This window comes from Entelurus aequoreus, linkage group LG12 (genome assembly GCF_033978785.1).
Source record: "Entelurus aequoreus isolate RoL-2023_Sb linkage group LG12, RoL_Eaeq_v1.1, whole genome shotgun sequence".
NCBI lineage: Eukaryota > Metazoa > Chordata > Actinopteri > Syngnathiformes > Syngnathidae > Entelurus > Entelurus aequoreus.
Window position 1 is genome coordinate 30,053,472 of NC_084742.1, and position 20,066 is coordinate 30,073,537.

Consider the following 20,066-nt stretch of genomic DNA (forward strand, 5'->3'; position numbering starts at 1 on the left):
GTTTAGGAAGTCTTATTGAGAAATCATCACATTCAGTTTGGCTGAAATCAAGACAATTACGAGGCTCAAAAGTAAGAGATTCAGCAGTCAGTCCAACAACTTCAGTGTTCATGCAGAATATGTCTGTAGACTGCTCCAAGAAGCACTTGCTGTTGCCGAGCATCAAGTCAATGCTCAGGTTGTGTCAATGAAAGGTTTCTGGTTTGTGTTTTCCTTGCTTTTTTTTTTTTTAACATTAAAACAATGTTTTCTTGTACCAAGCCTGTCATCTCTGCATCTTGGGGTTCGTCACCACCACTTCATGACAGACATGAATTAGTATTTTAGAGAAAAATAAACTTCATATGCTAAAATATATTTACGTTAAGCACAATTATATTTTATTTACGTGTTAAAATGTGATCGAGGAATAGTGACTGTAAAACGTTTTAAAATCGCAAGTGGATCATGTTATGTGGCTAGTGAGTTTTGCGCATGCGCACATCGTTGATGCTGTTAAAAGGCCAGTGAGAGCATTACGTCACTTTTGTTGCCCCGGAAGCAGTGACGAATCTGCATTGGATGAAGCATACCGCATTTTGGTAAACATATCGCTCATGTTGATATAAGTGTTCTGACACTACGATGGCAGAGAGTGAGGTCGAAACGCCGAGTACACCGATCGAGTTTGACAGCAAATACTTCGAGTTTGATGGGATTCGTCTGCCTCCCTTCTGCAGAGGAAAGATGGAGGAGATCGCCAACTTCTCCATCAGAGGGAGTGACATATGGATTATAACCTACCCGAAGTCAGGTAACACATCTTCACGTAGTATTCAACAATTAGCATGAGCAAAAACAGCTCAACAAGCAGCCTGTGCTAAATAAAACACGTCATTTGAAGGCCATTTAACTTTGGTACAGCAGTGACAAGGTTTTAGAATCTTAATAAAGGCTACCACTGATGGCAAAGAGGACAAGTGTGATGATAACCATAGAAAAAGCTGTATCGTTACGGTGGTACAGTGAAACCAATATAAGCAATTACATTTCATTAAAAGATCAATTAGAACATTGGTGCACCTGTCATATATTCCACAGTTTTCCCCCCCGTAAAAATTAGTGCTTTGTAATTTCTGTGGCTTCTCTTTATGCTTGTGCAGCAGTTGACATGCCATTAAAAGTGGAACTGCACTTTTATGGAATTTTGCCTATAATTCACAATCCTTATGAGAGACAAGAACACACGTCTTTTTTAAAATGCTTTCTAACTTGTATATGAACGTAAATAAAAGTCAGCTTACAATAGAGCAGTGGTTTTTAACCTGGGTTCGATCAAACCCTAGGGGTTCGGTGAGTCGGGTTTAGGGGTTCGGTGGAGGTCAAGACACACCCGACTCATCATGTAAATAATAAATAAATAAATGATAAATGGGTTATACTTGTATAGCGCTTTTCTACCTTCAAGGTACTCAAAGCGCTTTGACAGTATTTCCACATTTACCCATTCACACACACATTCACACACTGATGGCGGGAGCTGCCATGCAAGGCGCTAACCAGCAGCCATCAGAGGCAAAGGGTGAAGTGTCTTGCCCAAGGACACAACGGACGTGACTAGGAAAAAACTTCTCCCTAACGGCGTATTACGAATACGGCAACAGCAGAAGTCACACTGATTTGCAGGTGTGTAATTTGTTGTGAGTTCATGCACTGTGTTGGTTTTGTTCTTTGAACAAGGTGATGTCCATGCACGGTTCATTTTGTGAACCAGTAATAAAACATGGTAACACTTTAGTATGGGGAACATATTCACCATTAATTAGTTGCTTATCAACATACAAATTAGTAACATATTGGCTCTTAACTAGTCATTATTAAGTACTTATTAATGCATTATTCGGCATGGCCTTATTATAACCCTAACCCTGGCCCTAACCCTCTAACCCTAACCAAATAACTCTAAATTAAGTCTTTGTTACTTAGAATATGTTCCCCATACTAAAGTGTTACCAAAAACATATAACTTTGTCTTGAATTTGAAAATAAACATTTTATTTTTCACTAAAGAAGGGTTCGGTGAATGCGCATATGAAACTGGTGGGGTTCGGTACCTCCAACAAGGTTAAGAACCGCTGCAATAGAGTCTTTGGGAGCCATGACATCATTGCTTCGATTGTGTCTATTCCGACCATGAAACCCAATAATTAACTATCCAAAAAGCGCCAACAATACTCCCATTAATATTTTGTGACCTGACATCATCAGCCGGTGAGCTGCTTTTTCGCTCCTGAGCTTGTGGAAATTGATACTACATTATAAATCATGCCTCTCACCTTGATAGTACAATGATTTGGACATAAACTGAGAAGTTGGTACACTTTGATAGACAACTTGGACACGGAAATGGCGAAAAAAACCCGACAAGACACTCCGTTCTACCCCCTTTTTTCTTTGCAAGAATTATGAGTCATTCATCAAAATTCCAAAAAAAGGTGCCGTTCTTCTTTATTAGTCCACATACATTTTCAATCTTCTTATTGTTTTATTGAGCACATTAAATTGTGATTAAGTGTAGGATTTTAAGCTCATCAAACTTTTGTGCACTTCAGACACTGCTTATTTTGTCCCCCCAAGAATTGGGAATCTGCATAATTAGCTATGACGAAGGTGGGTGGGTGACGCATGTTCACAAGTTTTTAGGGGGCGTAAAACGCTATACATATATATTTAAAGACACATCTTTGTGTTATTATTAGTTATTAGTAGCTATTCACATGTAAGGAAGTAAGTAGATGTTATTTATATAGTACTTCTCACAGAGAGAGCTCCCAAAGTGCTTCACATGGTTTAAATACAAACAGCATAATCAAATATCAGCATATGTGGGCTCTGTACCGCGGATGTCGTTGTGGCTTGTGCAGCCCTTTGAGACACTTGTGATTAAGGGCTATATAAATAAACATTGATTGATATAGCATAATGCAACAGCAGAGATATTGCAGATTAAATATGATAATGAAAATAATTTATAAAAAAATAAAAATGATCATGGAATATTACTGGAACGCACGCTTAAACAAATGTGTTTTAACGGCTTTTAGAAAATGTCCACAGGACGGCCAACTCTCATCTTATACGGGAGTGCTTACTCCTGTTACATTATGCTCTTTTTTTGTTGCACTTTGGCATTTTTTTGTTTGTTTCTACAATGTGCTACAGGGACAAAGGGGCTAACCAGTGTTTCCCATAAACTGCAGAGATACCTGTGGCGGTGGGGGCGTGGCTATGGGCGTGGCTATGGGCGTGTTCACCATGACATCATCGAGTAATTTGCATAATTTACTACAATGATATGATTTTATCTAAAAAGGCTCAAAAATGTATACTTACTAATTAATAATAACAGTTTTGTTTTAAACGTCCATCCATCCATCCATCCATCCATCCATTTTACAATATAATTACAACACTTTATGTACATATTTATATACAGATTTGAACAATAAGTTATTCACTGAAATATATTTATTAATTGTGGTTCTTACAAAAAATATATCTTATATAATATAAAAGCTAAAATGTCTTTTAAAGCTCTGCCCCTTTAATTAGTGCATACTAAATAATTTAACTTTAGCCTACTACTACAACCATGTTATTTACCAGCAACATAAAGTGAAACAGAGGCAGAGGTGTCCTGCCACCGTCAGTAACAAATAAACAGAAAACAGTAGTGGTCAAATACAAATAAGGCAACAAGAGAAGTATCCTACACTTCTCTTTTGTAAAGTAAATCTGAACAGCCTATATGGGCATCTACATCAACTATATGATTTGCCTCAGAAGCTGGACAGGACTAAAAAAAAAATAATAATAAAAAAAAATATATATATATATATATTTTTTTTTTTTTAAATTTTATTTGTGGTGGACGTAATTCTTTCGTGGCAGGCCGCCACAAATAAATGAATGTGTGGGAAACACTGGGCTAACTGTTTCATAGGGTCTGCCATCTAATCATCTACTCTGACGTCAAGAATGAGGAGTAGGTGGTCGATCGAACTAAAGTATATTTTTTTCCACACACACACACACACACACACACACACACACACACACACACACACACACACACACACACACACACACACACACACACACACACACACACACACACACACACACACACACACACACACACACACACACACACACACCATATTGCCAAAAGTATTTGGCCACCTGCCTTGACTCACATATGAACTTGAAGTGCCATCCCATTCCTAACCCATATGGTTCAATATGATGTCGGTCCACCTTTTGCAGCTATTACAGCTTCAACTCTTCTGGGAAGGCTGTCCACAAGGTTGCGGAGTGTGTTTAGAGGAATTTTCGACCATTCTTCCAAAAGCGCATTGGTGAGGTCACACACTGATGTTGGTCGGGAAGGCCTGGCTCTCAGTCTCTGCTCTAATTCATCCCAAAGGTGTTCTATCGGGTTCAGGTCAGGACTCTGTGCAGGCCAGTCAAGTTCGTCCACACCAGATTCTGTCATCAATTTCTTTAAGGACCTTGCTTTGTACATTGGTGCACAGTAATGTTGGAAGAGGAAGGGTCCTGCTCCAAACTGTTCCCACAAGGTTGGGAGTATGGAATTGTCCAAAATGTTTTGGTAACCTAGAGCATTCAAAGTTCCTTTCACTGCAACTAAAGGGTCAAGCCCAACTCCTGAAAAACAACCCCACTCCATAATTCCTCCTCCACCTAATTTCACACTCGGCACAATGCAGTCCGAAATGTACCGTTCTCCTGGCAACCTCCAAACCCAGACTCGTCCATCAGATTGCCAGATGGAAAAGCGTGATTCAACACTCCAGAGAACTGCTCTAGAGTCCAGTGGCGACGTGCTTTACACCACTGCATCCAACGCTTTGCATTGGACTTTGTGATGTATGGCTTAGGTACAGCTGCTCGGCCATGGAAGCCCATTCCATGAAGCTCTGTGCTTACTGTACGTGGGCTAATTGGAAGGTCGCATGAAGTTTGGAGCTCTCTTGTAACTGACTGTGCAGAAAGTCGGCGACCTCTTTGCAATATGCTCTTCAGCATCCGCTGACCCCTCTCTGTCAGCTTACGTGGCCTACCACTTCGTGGCTGAGTTGCTGTTGTTTCCAAACTCTTCCATTTTCTTATAATAAAGCCGATAGTTGACTTTGGAATATTTAGGAGCGAAGAAATTTCACGACTGGATTTGTTGCACAGGTGGCATCCTATGACAGTTCCACACTGGAAATCACTGAGAGCAGCCCATTCTTTCACAATTGTTTGGAGAAACAGTCTCCATGCCTAAGTGCTTGATTTCATACAGCTGTGGCTGTATAAATGTGATTAGGACACCTGATTCTGATCATTTGGTTGGTGGCCAAATACTTTTGGCAATATAGTGTATGTGGAGCAAGCTGATGATTTTCCTTTTAATAATTTATTTGTAAATAATTTTGTTTGGATGTTTTATTAATTATATCTGAATATTTTGTATCAAAGTTGCCAGCAGTGGAATATTTGAAAACAACAAATCATTTTGGTTGCAATAAGTCATATTTTTAAAGGCACTTAATGTAATAAAAACAGTATTTTTGTGGGAAATGTGTTGGATTATTTTGTCTGACATTTGACAAACGCTGACAAAAAGGGATGTAATCCTAGATATTGTCTTTTTCAGTAGTTTCTCAACTCAGGCAATCAGAACGTAGCTTTTCACAGCCCTAATTTACACTGTATATTTTTACCATTATGTGTCATTATCCACTAATGTGCTTTTGCTTCCTGTCACTGCAGGCACCAGTCTACTTCAAGAGGTTGTGTATCTTGTGAGTCAAGGAGCAGACCCAAATGAAATTGGCCTAATGAACATTGATGAACAGTTGCCTGTCTTAGAGTACCCTCAACCAGGCCTGGACATCATAAAGGTATTTAAAATCTTGTTAAGTACGGTATTCTGATTTGTAGCCCATGTATGGAAAAACCAAGCAACAGTTAACAGTGTTGTGCCACAGCAAGAAGGACACTTTTCGCTTGTGCAGTTCCCCTTTAAGGAGGACGGTATAGCTAAACATGCAACACAATGAGCAAAAGATAAGAAGACAAGGGATAAATGAATGGAAGAAAGTCCCTGAATGTTTTTCTAATTATTTTTACCGTAATTATTTCTACAGGAGCTTATGTCCCCCCGCCTGATCAAAAGTCATCTTCCCTACCGATTCCTTCCCTCAGGAATACACAATGGAGAGGCAAAGGTCAGTTCCATTTTGGCTCATGTCTCCTAACTTTCCATTTTTATAGTGTCAATATTCGTCAAATTTAATGTTGTTCAATCCAGTGTGTAGTCTTTTTGTCAATGCCCTAATGTCCTCAGCAGTGTTTGTTGTGCATTTTTATATGAGAACTCACACTGTCCTCAGATCCTCCTGTGCTTGCAGCAGAAACAGTTGAGTTCATCTGTTAGAAAATATAAATATTTATTTGTATTAATCAGAATCAGAATTACTTTAATAATCCCCAAGGGGAAATTAAGATTTTCAACAGAATCCCATTCAAGAGCAGACAAACATTACAGGGAGACAGAACATACATGTAGCCGTTGATTGCAAGTAAAGCTAGAATCTTAATATTTTTAAATTATTAAGTGATGCCTGTTATGTTAAAGGTAATGCAACTTTTATCAACAAGATCCCTCTCTGTTGTGTTATAACATTCTTACAATAACACAAGGCAGCATGGGCCTTGCACTGAATGAAATTTATATACAGTATATATATATATATATATATATATATATATATATATATATATATATATATATATATATATATATATATATATATATATATATATATATATATATATATATATATATATATATATTTATATTTATTTTTTATTTTTTTTGTAGTATGTTTGTTTAGGAAAAAAGTGATAAAGGCGAACCCACAGTGTTTGTGGCACCAAGCATCAGTACTTTTGCTATGCAATTTCTTGGTGCCCTTTGTATTGTTTCCCCTTTTGAACCTTAACCCGCATCATAAGAGATGTGTTATTCCCCCAAAACTCTCAATATCCTTCGCTGCAGGTAATATACATGGCTCGTAACCCAAAAGACTTGGTAGTATCCTACTACCAGTTCCACCGATCTCTTAGGACCATGAGCTACCGAGGAACCTTCCAAGAGTTTTGCCAGCGTTTCATGAATGAAAAGTGTAAGTATGGCAGTTACCAGATTCTATACTAATTGAACTCAGTTATTGATCTGGTTGTTGGACTGTCCAGAGACGACGGCAAACTCAAAATTACCTGTTTTTGTTTTTTTGTAGTGGGATATGGTTCCTGGTTTGAACATGTTTTAGAATTTTGGGAACATCGTATGGACTCTAATGTCCTCTTTTTGAAATATGAAGACATGTACAAGGTAAGGCCGTGTCTCAATTGGTGCACTTGTGTATTAACACTTCAAGTCTTTGGAGTGCATAAGTCATGTTCCTAACAGCAGAATGCAGTGCACTGTTTGTTCTCATTGATAAAATGTTGAGTGCTTGGACACTTGGCACCAGAGGTGGGACAAAGTCATTGCTTTGCAAGTCACAAGTAAGTCTCAAGTCTTTGCCCTCAAGTCTCGAGTCAAGTCCCGAGTCAAGACAGGCAAGTCCCGAGTCAAGTCCAAAGTCAAGACTGGAAAGTCTCAAGTCAAGTCACAAGTCCTGCATTTTGAGTTTCGAATCCTTTCAAGTCCTTTTAACCACAGACTAATATTTTTACACAGATTGTGTATGCTTTTAAAACGCTGTATTTATTTATTAAAACAAGTGCATTTGAAATTGCAAGAAAAAAATTAGTGCTGACATTGCAATTCATAACAGCACTATTAACAGTAATTTTAATAGTTTAAACAATTTTAAACATTTAACTCATTCCTTTACAGAATAAACACATTTGCAAAAACAAACATTAACATACTATTGGTTGTATTTTATGAAAATAATATTACCACAGAGTTGAGAAGGAGCAAAGATCTTCAATATTTGTATGTGAAAATCACAAATAAATCTTCTGGGGGAGGATGACGCCCCTACAGGGGTTTGGTTTACAAACTTTCAGCCCCACCTAAAACAAAATTCACCAGCCGCCACTGATTATGATGCATTCTCATTTTAGGCAAAATATAAGACAATACTTTCTTAACAGTATAATTGTAACCAGGAATAAGTCTTCAAGTAACAATATTCAAATACTAACATTGTTGGGTAAAACAGCATTTGGTTTTATTCTGAATGTAGTGAAACAAATTGGTGGTTTTAGCTGATATAAAGACTTTCAGGTGTTTATATATGTTTAAGTATTTGGCAGACGCTTTTATCCAAAGCGACATACATAAAAAATACATACATAACAATCCCTGTAAACATGATCATTTAAGGGAAGAATGTAATACAAAATATCAATACAAAGTGTCAAGACAGAATAAACTCTCTGCTGCTGCAGCAACAGAGATACAGTCTATAGGTCCCTAGGATATATAGATATCTAATGTATTCATACATTGTTTATGTAGGATATACGCATGTATATATAACCTAATCATATTGTTTCTTCAATTTAAAAATAGCTTACCGTTTTTTCCCCCTTCTCTGGGATTATATTCCCAGTTTTGATCTCGGACGTCTGGTCACTTATAGCGTATAAGAATATTATATTACTGTTAAGCAAACTATGAATAATAAAACTTGCCAAAACATGTGTCCGTTATCATAGCTACACATATGACAAAAAACCGTGTGAAAATCAGTGGTATTCAGTGAGGTAAAATGAATTAAATGCGCTGACAGTTCATTGATCCTGACAAATGAATTGCACTGAGTGGAGCGGATCACCACTCCAAGATGGCGGCCCCGCGTCTCGTCTGCGCCAGTAGGCAGTAGCGCTCGATGCTGCGTACCCTTAAAACATGTCTATGGTTATAACGTTAGCAGTGAGTTTACAGCCTCACTGATTTAACTACACAGCAAATAAAAGTCATGTTACTCAGCCAATAAACGTTATCTTACATTCAAAACTTACCCTTCTTTGTGCAACTTCAAATGTCGAACGAAGTTGGAAGTTGTTGCGTCTCCGTCTGTAATATTCGAACTGCGTGATTTGCATACGCAATTCGTTTTTTGTTGACCAAGTCGTAGTTTTTATACCCGAACGAAACCAACTTTGGCATAATTGTTTCTCTCTGCCGCATTGTTTGACAACTCTTGTTCGGTGGTTGTCCTGAAATTTGATTGGATGAATGCTGTGTGATGAAAACAACGTATAACTAATTTGATTGGCTGTTGTACTGACAGCACACCAGCTGACAAGCAGCACACACGCTGATAGACAGACAGACACGTACAAAATGAAAGATACGGCGCGCTCCCAAATAACTTTTTAAGCTTTGGGTTTTGGGGAAATTAGCAAGTTATGTCAAGTCAAAAGGCTCAAGTCCAAGTGAAGTCACAAGTCATTGATGTTAAAGTCTAAGTCGAGTTGCAAGTCTCTTTACATTTTGTCAAGTCGAGTCTAAAGTCATCAAATTCATGACTCGAGTCTGACTCGACTCCAAGTCATGTGACTCGAGTCCACACCTCTGCTTGGCACCATTGATAGTTGCCATCTTGTCTACTTAGCTGAAGGCGAGTAATCGCAATTTCTAAAACTGTCAAAATCGGCGTAAGGGTACACAACAGAGGTGTGGACTCGAGTCACATGACTTGGACTCGAGTCAGACTCGAGTCATGAATTTGATGACTTTAGACTAGACTTGACAAAATGTAAAGAGACTTGCAACTCGACTTAAACTTTAACATCAATGACTTGTGACTTCACTTGGACTTGAGCCTTTTGACTTGACATGACTTGCTACTTTCCCCAAAACCCAAAGCTTAAAAAGTTATTTGGGAGCGCTCCGTATCTTTCATTTTGTACATGTCTGTCTGTCTATCAGCGTGTGTGCTGCTTGTCAGCTGGTGTGCTGTCAGTAAAACAGCCAATCAAATTAGTTATACGTTGTTTTCATCACACAGCATTCATCCAATCAAATTTCAGGACAACCACCGAACAAGAGTTGTCAAACAATGCGGCAGAGAGAAACAATTATGCCAAAGTTGGTTTCGTTCGGGTATAAAAACTACGACTTGGTCAACAAAAAACGAATTGCGTATGCAAATCACGCAGTTCGAATATTACAGACGGAGACGCAACAATTTCCAACTTCGTTCGACATTTGAAGTTGCACAAAGAAGGGTACGTTTTGAATGTAAGCTAACGTTTATTGGCTAAGTAACATGACTTTTATTTGCTGTGTAGTTAAATCAGTGAGGCTGTAAACTCACTGCTAACGTTATAACCATAGACATGTTCTAAGGGTACGCAGCATCGAGCGCTACTGCCTACTGGCGCAGACGAGACGCGGGGCCGCCATCTTGGAGTGGTGATCTGCTCCACTCAGTGCAATTCATTTGGCAGGAGCAATGAATTGTCAGCGCATTTAATTCATTTTACCTCACTGAATACCACTGATTTTCACGTGATTTTTTGTCATACGTGTAGCTATGATAACGGACACATGTTTTGGCGAGTTTTATTATTCATAGTTTGCTTAACAGTAATATAATATTCTTATACGCTATAAGTGACCAGACGTCCGAGATCAAAACTGGGAATATAATCCCAGAGAAGGGGGAAAAAACGGTAAACTATTTTTAAATTGAAGAAACAATATGATTAGGTTATATATACATGCGTATATCCTACATAAACAATGTATGAATACATTAGATATCTATATATCTTAGGGACCTATAGACTGTATCTCTGTTGCTGCAGCAGCAGAGAGTTTATTCTGTCTTGACACTTTGTATTGATATTTTGTATTACATTCTTCCCTTAAATGTTAATGTTTACAGTGATTGTTATGTATGTATTTTTTATGTATGTCGCTTTGGATAAAAGCGTCTGCCAAATACTTAAACATATATAAACACCTGAAAGTCATTATACCAGCTAAAACCACCAATTTGTTTCACTACATTCAGAATAAAACCAAATGCTGTTTTACCCAACAATGTTAGTATTTGAATATTGTTACTTGAAGACTTATTCCTGGTTACAATTATACTGTTAAGAAAGTATTGTCTTATATTTTGCCTAAAATGAGAATGCATCATAATCAGTGGCGGCTGGTGAATTTTGTTTTAGGTGGGGCTGAAAGTTTGTAAACCAAACCCCTGTAGGGGCGTCATCCTCCCCCAGAAGATTTATTTGTGATTTTCACATACAAATATTGAAGATCTTTGCTCCTTCTCAACTCTGTGGTAATATTATTTTCATAAAATACAACCAATAGTATGTTAATGTTTGTTTTTGCAAATGTGTTTATTCTGTAAAGGAATGAGTTAAATGTTTAAAATTGTTTAAACTATTAAAATGACTGGTTAATAGTGCTATTATGAATTGCAATGTCAGCACTATTTTTTTTCCTGCAATTTCAAATGCACTTGTTTTAATAAATAAATACAGCGTTTTAAAAGCATACACAATCTGTGTAAAAATATTAGTCTGTGGTTAAAAGGACTTGAAAGGACTCGAAACTCAAAATGCAGGACTTGGGACTCGACTTGAGACTTTCCAGTCTTGACTTTGGACTTGACTCGGGACTTGCCTGTCTTGACTCGGGACTTGACTCGAGACTTGAGGGCAAAGACTTGAGACTTTCTTGTGACTTGCAAAGCAATGACTTGGTCCCACCTCTGGTACACAATATGCTAACTTATTGAAGTGCACTGAGGGAAGCATTCCATTTGTGACACAGCCACCATTTCTATACTATACTCTGTATTGTATAATAAGTGGAAGTGCTACAATTTATTTAATGTATTGACATCTCAAAGCGCCACCTAAAAAGATAATTCAAAATAAAACATGCTCATTTGATAACAAAGCTAGTAAAGGACAATATGAAAGTATTACAGTAACTGACTAAAAGCATCGAGTATTCAGTGAGCTAAGTGGGGGTGTCACCATGCAGACAGTGATGGTAAAGAGGCGCAGTGTGTACTCTATACGAAGGTGAACTGGAAATCGGGAGTATCTCATCATAAACAAATTGAGAAATTTACAGTTAATACATGTGGTTTGTATCGGTCGATCTCACTCATGGATCCTCGTAATCGTCAGCATAAAACCTTGATCGGAGAGTTCTGAAGATGTTAGGTTAAAAAAAATAGGAAATCGTTTTTGAAAGGGAAAACGATAGAAGTAACATTACTCCTTTGGCTGTAGTGATCATAAGAATTGGTGGTGGACTAAACAGGAAACAACAGTCCTGAAGCATGTCAAAGTACAGGAACGATCCTGCCTCCTCCTGTTCCAGCTGTGTGCTTAAGAAGCCACGGTAATTATTGGATGCGTGCCAGTGTGCCTCTCAGTGCGGCCCAGCGTCTGACATAACGCCATCTGGGAATGAAACAAAGTACAATGCAGTCAGGAATAGAAAATGACCACAACACAAGTAGAGCATGACAAACAAGAAAACTACTGTAAATACAAAAGTTGGGAAGGATGTTGCAAGACGTAATCAAAATATTTTTAGCTCAACTTATTTAAAAATTTTTTTTTTTTTAAATAAATAAAAAACATGCAGCAGCCGCCTCTGTTTAAAACATCACACCATTATCACTTCCAATAAGTCGTATTCACCTGACGTCACGTCTGGCTCATTAACTATGTGAGAATCCAAGTGGGGGGCCAGCGAGAGTCTGTTGTCTGGGCGGCATTTTGCCTTTCTTGAAGAAAAATGCCTTAATAATAATAATAATAATAATAATAATAATAATAATAATGGATTAGATTTATATAGCGCTTTTCTAGACACTCAAAGCGCTTCACAGAGAAGTGAGAACCCATCATTCATTCACACCTAGTGATGGTAAGCTACATTTGTAGCCACAGCTGCCCTGGGGTAGACTGACGGAAGTGTGGCTGCCAGTTTGCGCCTATGGCACCTCCAACCACCACCTATCATTCATTCATCAGTGTGAGCGGCACTGGGGGCAAAGGTGAAGTGTCCTGCCCAAGGACACAACGGCAGCGATTTGGATGTCAAGAGGCGGGGAGCGAACCTGCAACCCTCAGGTTTCTGGCACGGCCACTCTACCCACTGCGCCATGCTTTGTTTTAGGCTGTTAGAACCGTTCAAATTGCGAAAAGGATATATGGTTTTAGAGTCCCTTAAGAGGTAATCAAGAAGGGCGAAATATGTCAAGATATTACGAAGCGACGACGAGAAAAGTGTCTCTCGAATATATCACGCCAGTCCAAGCGGGCAAAGTTGAAGAACGTACATGTTTGTAGTGATCACTTTGTTACAGGTTTGTTCGATAGACTTTTAACGTTTACAGTGGTTCTTAACCTTGTTGGAGGTACCGAACCCCACCAGTTTCATATGCGCATTCACCGAACCCTTCTTTAGTGAAAAATAAAATGTTTTTTTTTTCAAATTCAAGACAAAGTTATGTTTTTTTGTTACTGGTGCACAAAATGAACCATGCATTAGCATCACCTTGTTCAAAGAACAAAACCAACACAGTGCATGAACTCACAACAAATTACACACCTGCAAATCAGATGGAAAATTAGAGGGAACATTGTTTGGGGGTATCCATAATACGCAGATAGGGAGAAGTTTTTATTTTCACGATGAGTTGGGTGTGTCTTGATCTCCGCGGCAGAGGCTCCGCCGAACCCCCGAGGCCGACTCACCGAACCCCTATGGTTCGATCGAACCCAGGTTAAGAACCACTGGTTTAGTATATCCCATTTAAGTATTATCTTGATTTTATTTTTTTGGTTTATCTTGTTTTGCAGTTTTTTAAAACACAATCTAAGTAAAAAGGCAAATGTGAGCAAAACCCGAAAAGTTAAGCTTTCACCAAAGGCAACAAACATAAATCAAGCTTTCGGCACACACACACCGTTGAGATCTGTAGTTATATTTTGATAAAGATGGGGAAAACAGGCGTACTCATAACGACGTGTACAACAACAATTACAAACATGGCCGAGTTACAGTGAGCTGTAATAGGGTTGTGTGTTGTCTCCCTGTTATTTATCAGAGCACATATGACAACAGACCAATAATCAACATCAGTGAATCAAGGCTATCGAGTGCTAAAGGCAGTTTGTTTGCAAGGATGCGTCCTAGCAAGACACAAAGTTAAATCATGAAATGTAACCTTACCCGAGCATTAACGATGCATGATTTATCTGGGAAAATCTTGGTACCAATTTCCAGGACCCAGCCACACACAAAGAAGTTATAGGTCGTGCTTTTCCAAGCTTTCCTCTCTTTTGACGTGTAGAATGATGTCTGGAGCACCAGATAGTTAAACGTGTCTTGGAATGCGACTGATGGATAATCCTTGAGCTCAAGCCACAAAACTTTTTTTGATAACGTATAGGAATCTATACAATTGCATATGTAGATTTTTTTTGCTCGTATAGTGGAGTTCTAGATCCCTTGGAGTAATTCGATAGTTAGCACGCTGTTTTCTGCAAAGTAGTCATGATGGTTTGGTGGCCCCTACTTTCTCTTACTTCAGCTCAAAAGTCACATGACTGAATACGACTGCAGAGAGATGTTCGTCAGCTTCAGTTCTTCTAATGTGAATAGTTACTCCATTATTATTTTAAATAAGAGTACACTACATTGTTTTAAGTACTAAATCTACTGGTTTTAACTTTAGTAAAAAGGTTGCTTTAAAAAAAAAAAAAAAAGAGAAACGTTTCAGGCTAACCCGAAAAAATGTTTTATATCCATAAACGGTAGAACATGGATGGATGGATGGAACTAACTTCTTATTCATCCTTCAGGATCTTGGGGCTTTGGTGGAGCAGCTAGCATGGTTCCTGGGTGTGTCATGTGACAAGGCTCAGCACGAGGCCCTGGTGGAGAGCTGCAACCAGCTTATTGAGCAGTGTTGCAGCTCGGAGGTGCAGTCAGTTGGTAGGGGTGAGTAAAAGAGAAATTTTGAGTAAAAAATTTCAGTGATACGATTTTTGCCATTTGTAGGGTCAAGTAAATGGACAAACATTTGTAAATTATTACAAGATAATTAGATATCATTGCATTAAAAGCAGAAATGACATTTTTCTACATTATTGGAACTTTATATTGGTATACACATATATACAGTAAACAAATAGTCGATGTACGTATATAGTACATATTCATTTAGGCAACCATAACTTCAAAATTGTTATGTACGTGAGGGGTGGAAGGAGACGACACCACGAAGAAACTCAGGTTACCAGGTTTATTGTAACCTTTGATGATTGTGTGGGAGGTGTATGCTACTCTACGTGTTGGTTGCAGGACTAAGTGTGGAATTAACCGTGTAAATATTACCAGAGGATGTTGTACGTGCGTGATGGATGAATTCTTCGTCAGTCCAAAAGGGTGAGGCACAAAGGAAGTCCGAGGACAGGCAGGAGGTCGAGGGCAGGAGAGAAACGACAAGGTCCGTGTCCAGGCAAGGGTCGAGGATCGAGGGAGGCAGTCCGAAATCCGGATGGAGGTCGAGGCACAGAGCTTGAGCACACGGAACAAGGCGGGTACTGCGAGGGAGACAAGGGACATGAGTCAAATAGACAAAAGAACACGGAGAACAAGTGCGAGGACAACAAGAGGGAAGCCAGAGACGTAATGCTTACCACTGAGAGTTAACAACGTTCCGGCATAGGTTCCAAGAAGCGACTGGTCTTTATGCTGTCCTCCTGATTGCTGCCAGGTGCGCTGATCGCTGACAATCTGCAGCTGCGGCGAAGCGTGGGCGTGAAGCGTTCGGCGCATGCGGGGGCGTTTCCTGGCATACAGAGTGTGGGATGTTGCTGCGGGAGAATTGTGGGTTCCAGACCACGCCGTGACAAAACCCTCCATCAATGATTCATATACACGCTGCAATAATGTAGTAACAGACTCGCCCATAACAATATGTAATATGTACAATATTTACCGTATTTTCGTCATTTTACGGAACTGGCGCATTTATTTCCGTTTCCATAGCAGCACACTTCCGACTTCCGGCAACAGATTGCGTGTTCCTACTTCAAGTTACAAAAGCGAGTGCGTTCTAATCTTGGCAGACTTGGAAGATGACTATTTTTGGACACATGAGGATTTACAACCTTATCTTTTTGAAGCTGAATATACGGAGGATGAATTACTGCTTCTAGAAGCGAGCACGAAGAGAGAGTAAAATGTTGAAGCAGACGGAAAGCCGAGAGTGAGGTCAGCGTGACTTTGACGGTGTAAATGTCTAACTTGGAACCAAGCTATTTCGACATTAATGAAAAAAACTTACTCTGCCAGCTGGATCAAACAAAGAGCTGTCCATCGAGTGAGTCCCCTTCAATATTGATCATGATGCATGCAGCACATCACGCGTGTTAGTACAACTACAGTGCATACGCCGTCGAGCAAGCTGTGTACAAAGAAAACATGAAATGTGGGCTAACACTTTACAAATTCTTTAATATAATTTTTCATGTTTTTCAGTCAGTACAGATTGGTGTCCTATCGCATTTTGTTGTGCATTACAAACTCAAATGCAATTCAGCTGCTGATGAAGAAGCTAGCTTATCTCTCGTCGTAGCTAGCTCACGGATAATACCGTAGCACGTCGATGTGTTGGTACGCTAGGAAAAAAAGTTCCTCAGTGTTTGCCGGAACAGAGGTTTTTGTTATGTGGTTGCTGTGATTTTACAGGTTTGTTTACATTGAGTGTTTTTAATTTTGTGTTGACATTTCCTTTTCTTTCTGCTTTAATAGCTGAGGGGATTATAATCAGAGATAGGTTACATATGAAATAAAAAATCTTAACATTTAATATATATTTCTCCTGTACCATACACTCAAAGGTTATAAAATATCAATAATTATCAATATCATTCAATATACAAATCGTATATTGTGATACAGTTTTCAGCCATATCGCCCAGCCCTACTGTAAACACAAATATTGAAAATCTCCCCTGCCGCTCGCAAATCCACCCACCAAACCCCAAACCTCCCAGGGCATCCCGACTCACAATTTGAGAAGCACTTTCCGATACTATTGTAACAATTAGTCATTTCCTGCATAAAGTATCTAATACTGGTTGAGCTATTTAAATTTGTTGGTTACTAATGCATGATTTTAATGTTTGCTTATCAATCTCTAAAATGGGGGTTGAATCATTTTGAGTTCTGTTTTCTTTCTAAACATCCAAGAGAAAATAAAATAATAAAATAAACATTTTAAGATTCATATTTTAATTTGCAGTCATGTGTCCATTGTCATTTTTTTTTCTTTTGTCATTAATTTATCTACATTTTACTATCATTTTTCTATTTAATGTCAATGTTTCATTATGCTGTACGTCAAGTTTGTCCTTTGTTTTTCAGTTTCTTCATTTTGTTTTGAGCCCATGGAAGTCTATAGCTGATATTCAGTTGGCCGTTTGTCACGTTTCATTGCAGGTGAGCTCTACTTCATTTGATTTGAAAATAGTTAATGTAAACTATTTGACCTACACAAGTAGTTTAAAAACAGGCTGACATGACAAAGACAGTCTTAAATGACGAAGACATAATCACAGAATCACAAAATAAATAACAAAAACCAGCAAAGTGCTGCTCAGTTCCTCATCTCACCACAGACCCCCAGCTTTAGACAGCGTAAGGTGTGTTGTCATTGTTTACTTGCTAAAATTAGGCTTTGGCCGTGTCAACGTTCGATATAACGCGGCCGTTGGTGTCCATGAAATACCAATCACGTTATTCCTGAGATTGCGTTAAATAAAAATCCTTATTTTTTTACCCTTTTCCTTCCATCCATCTTCTTCCGCTTATTCGAGGTCGGGTCACTGGGGCAGCAGCCTAAGCAGGTAAGCCCAGACTTTCCTCTCCCAAGCCACTTCGTCCAGCTCTTCCCAGGCCAGCTGGGAGACATAGTCTTCCCAACGTGTCCTGGGTCTTCCCCGTGGCCGCCTGCCGGTCGGACGTGCCCGAAACACCTCCCTAGAGAGGCGTTCGGGTGGTATCCTGACCAGATGCCCGAACCACCTCATCTGGCTCCTCTCGATGTGGAGGAGCAGCGGCTTTACTTTGAGCTCCCCCCGGATGACAAAGCTTCTCACCCTATCTCTAAGGGAGAGCCCCGCCACCCGGCGGAGGAAACTCATTTCGGCCGCTTGTACCCGTAATCTTGTCCTTTCGGTCATAACCCAAAGCTCATGACCATAGGTGAGGATGGGAACGTAGATCGACCGTTAAATTGAGAGCTTTGCCTTCCGGCTCAGCTCCTTCTTCACCACAACGGATCGATATAGCGTCCGCATTACTGAAGACGCCACACCGATCTGAGGTACTTGAACTCCTCCACTTGGGGCAGGGTCTCCTTATTTTTTACCCTTTTCTTTTCGATAAAGTTCTGCTTTGATGCTCGGCTGCCTTAACCTACTTGGTGGATAGTGCTCCCACGTGATGTGACGTGAACGGTGGATTGTTCTCCCATGTCACAGAAGGGGTGGACACTATCCACCAGTAGGTATGGACATCACTTGTCGATATTTAGTTTTTTTTAAATCCCTTCTTTTTGGAGACTTTCATAAAGACTTAAGTGTTACGATCTGGTCGCATGCCTGCGAAAGTCGTGTGTCCCAGAATGCAAAGCACGGCAGGAAGCACCTTGCAGGTAAGAATGCTTATTTAATTCCAGTACAAGGCACAAAAACATGCAGGGCATTAGCACAGCGGGAAGCTAACGGGAACTCAAAGGGTCGCCAACGGCAAACATCAAGAAAGTCTTAGTGTAGCAATGAAGACGCGTAACTGTCGCGTTGAGTACCTCAACACAGGACATGACTGGAGAGGAAAGGTTATGATAGTAAGTTTGTAAATAAGCGACAATTTGGTGGAAAAAAACGCGATTGACTCTGGTGGAAAATAAATGGGCGAAAATTCGGAGTCAATGGCACAATAGTGTTATATTGGACCACGCTATATCGAACTTCGAGTGTATAAGTAAAAAATATTGATATTTTTGTTTTTAACAATTGTTATTAATGATTTATTTCTCGAACCCCTTGCATATGCTCGTTACAGGTCATGTGGGTCTGTGGAAGGACGTCTTCACTGTGTCAATGAATGAAAAGTTTGATGCGGTGTACAGACAGAAGATGGGAAATTCCAACCTGAACTTTCATTTCGGCCTGGGAGAAAGAACTGATTTTCACCCGGCAACTGATTAACTTCACAATCCAATCCAATCCAAACAACTGCTCACTTAACTCCCAGTGCAAGAGCCTTACACGTTTGTGTGCTTAAGTACGTATCATGACATGAATTTACATGTTATTCAAGTATCCCTCATCATCAGTCTATTGTAACACTCCAATTGGTTTTAAACACACCTGTGAAATGTTTTATAATTGTACATGAGTTAATGTACAATTACACCATACCATACCATACCAACTTTATTTATGAAGCCCTTTGAAAACAAACACAGTTATGGATAAAAAGAACAAACAAAACAAGTCACATTAAGATTTAACAGCATGTCCACATTAGATATGGCATTTCAGGTTCTCCTGTTTGTCTTCTTTAAAGTCCAGGAGTTGTTCAGTATTTTTTGCTGATTGGTTGTTATGATGTAAGACTTGTAGTGGATCCAGGAATTTGTAATGGCAACATGAAAGAAAATCACAAACAATCTTGCTTCAGTTTGCCATGTGATAGAAGCTAAGCATGCGATCACAGAGGTCCACACCGCTTATGTTGTCATTTGACTTCCTTATGACTGCGTGTCTTCTCACATGGACCTGGACTTGGTCTGCCTTTGACCATCTACAGGATCTCTTCCATGTACAAAACCCAAAACCAGTGAAGTTGGCACGTTGTGTAATTCGTAAATAAAAACAGAATACAATGATTTGCAAATCATTTTGAACTTATATACAATTGAATA

General features: G+C 39.2%; 1 protein-coding gene across 4 annotated transcripts; it reads left to right on the plus strand.

The window, feature by feature from the left end:
* The first annotated feature begins 540 nt into the window (after positions 1-540).
* Positions 541-20,016, plus strand: sult4a1 (sulfotransferase family 4A, member 1). Of its 4 annotated transcripts, none has more exons than XM_062065602.1 (8): positions 541-793; positions 5,818-5,948; positions 6,195-6,275; positions 7,109-7,235; positions 7,350-7,444; positions 14,929-15,067; positions 17,501-17,575; positions 19,202-19,337. In XM_062065602.1, the coding sequence occupies exons 1-7, from the start codon at positions 625-627 to the stop codon at positions 17,539-17,541; spliced, it is 783 nt and encodes a 260-aa protein (XP_061921586.1). In that variant the 5' UTR covers positions 541-624; the 3' UTR covers positions 17,542-17,575; positions 19,202-19,337. The 4 variants fall into 4 exon arrangements, with proteins under 4 accessions (XP_061921586.1, XP_061921583.1, XP_061921584.1 ...); XM_062065601.1 differs by lacking the exon at positions 17,501-17,575 and having other exon boundaries at positions 544-581; positions 720-793; positions 19,202-20,016; XM_062065599.1 differs by lacking the exon at positions 17,501-17,575 and having other exon boundaries at positions 19,202-20,016.
* The last annotated feature ends 50 nt before the right edge of the window (positions 20,017-20,066 follow it).

Excerpts from the sequence above, each read along its gene's own strand:
- sult4a1 (XM_062065599.1), top strand. The coding sequence starts at position 625 with ATGGCAGAGAGTGAGGTCGAAACGCCGAGTACACCGATCGAGTTTGAC. Across the intron at positions 5,949-6,194 it reads CAGGCCTGGACATCATAAAG|GAGCTTATGTCCCCCCGCCT; the intron begins GTATTTAAAATC and ends TTATTTCTACAG. Across the intron at positions 7,236-7,349 it reads GCGTTTCATGAATGAAAAGT|TGGGATATGGTTCCTGGTTT; the intron begins GTAAGTATGGCA and ends GTTTTTTTGTAG.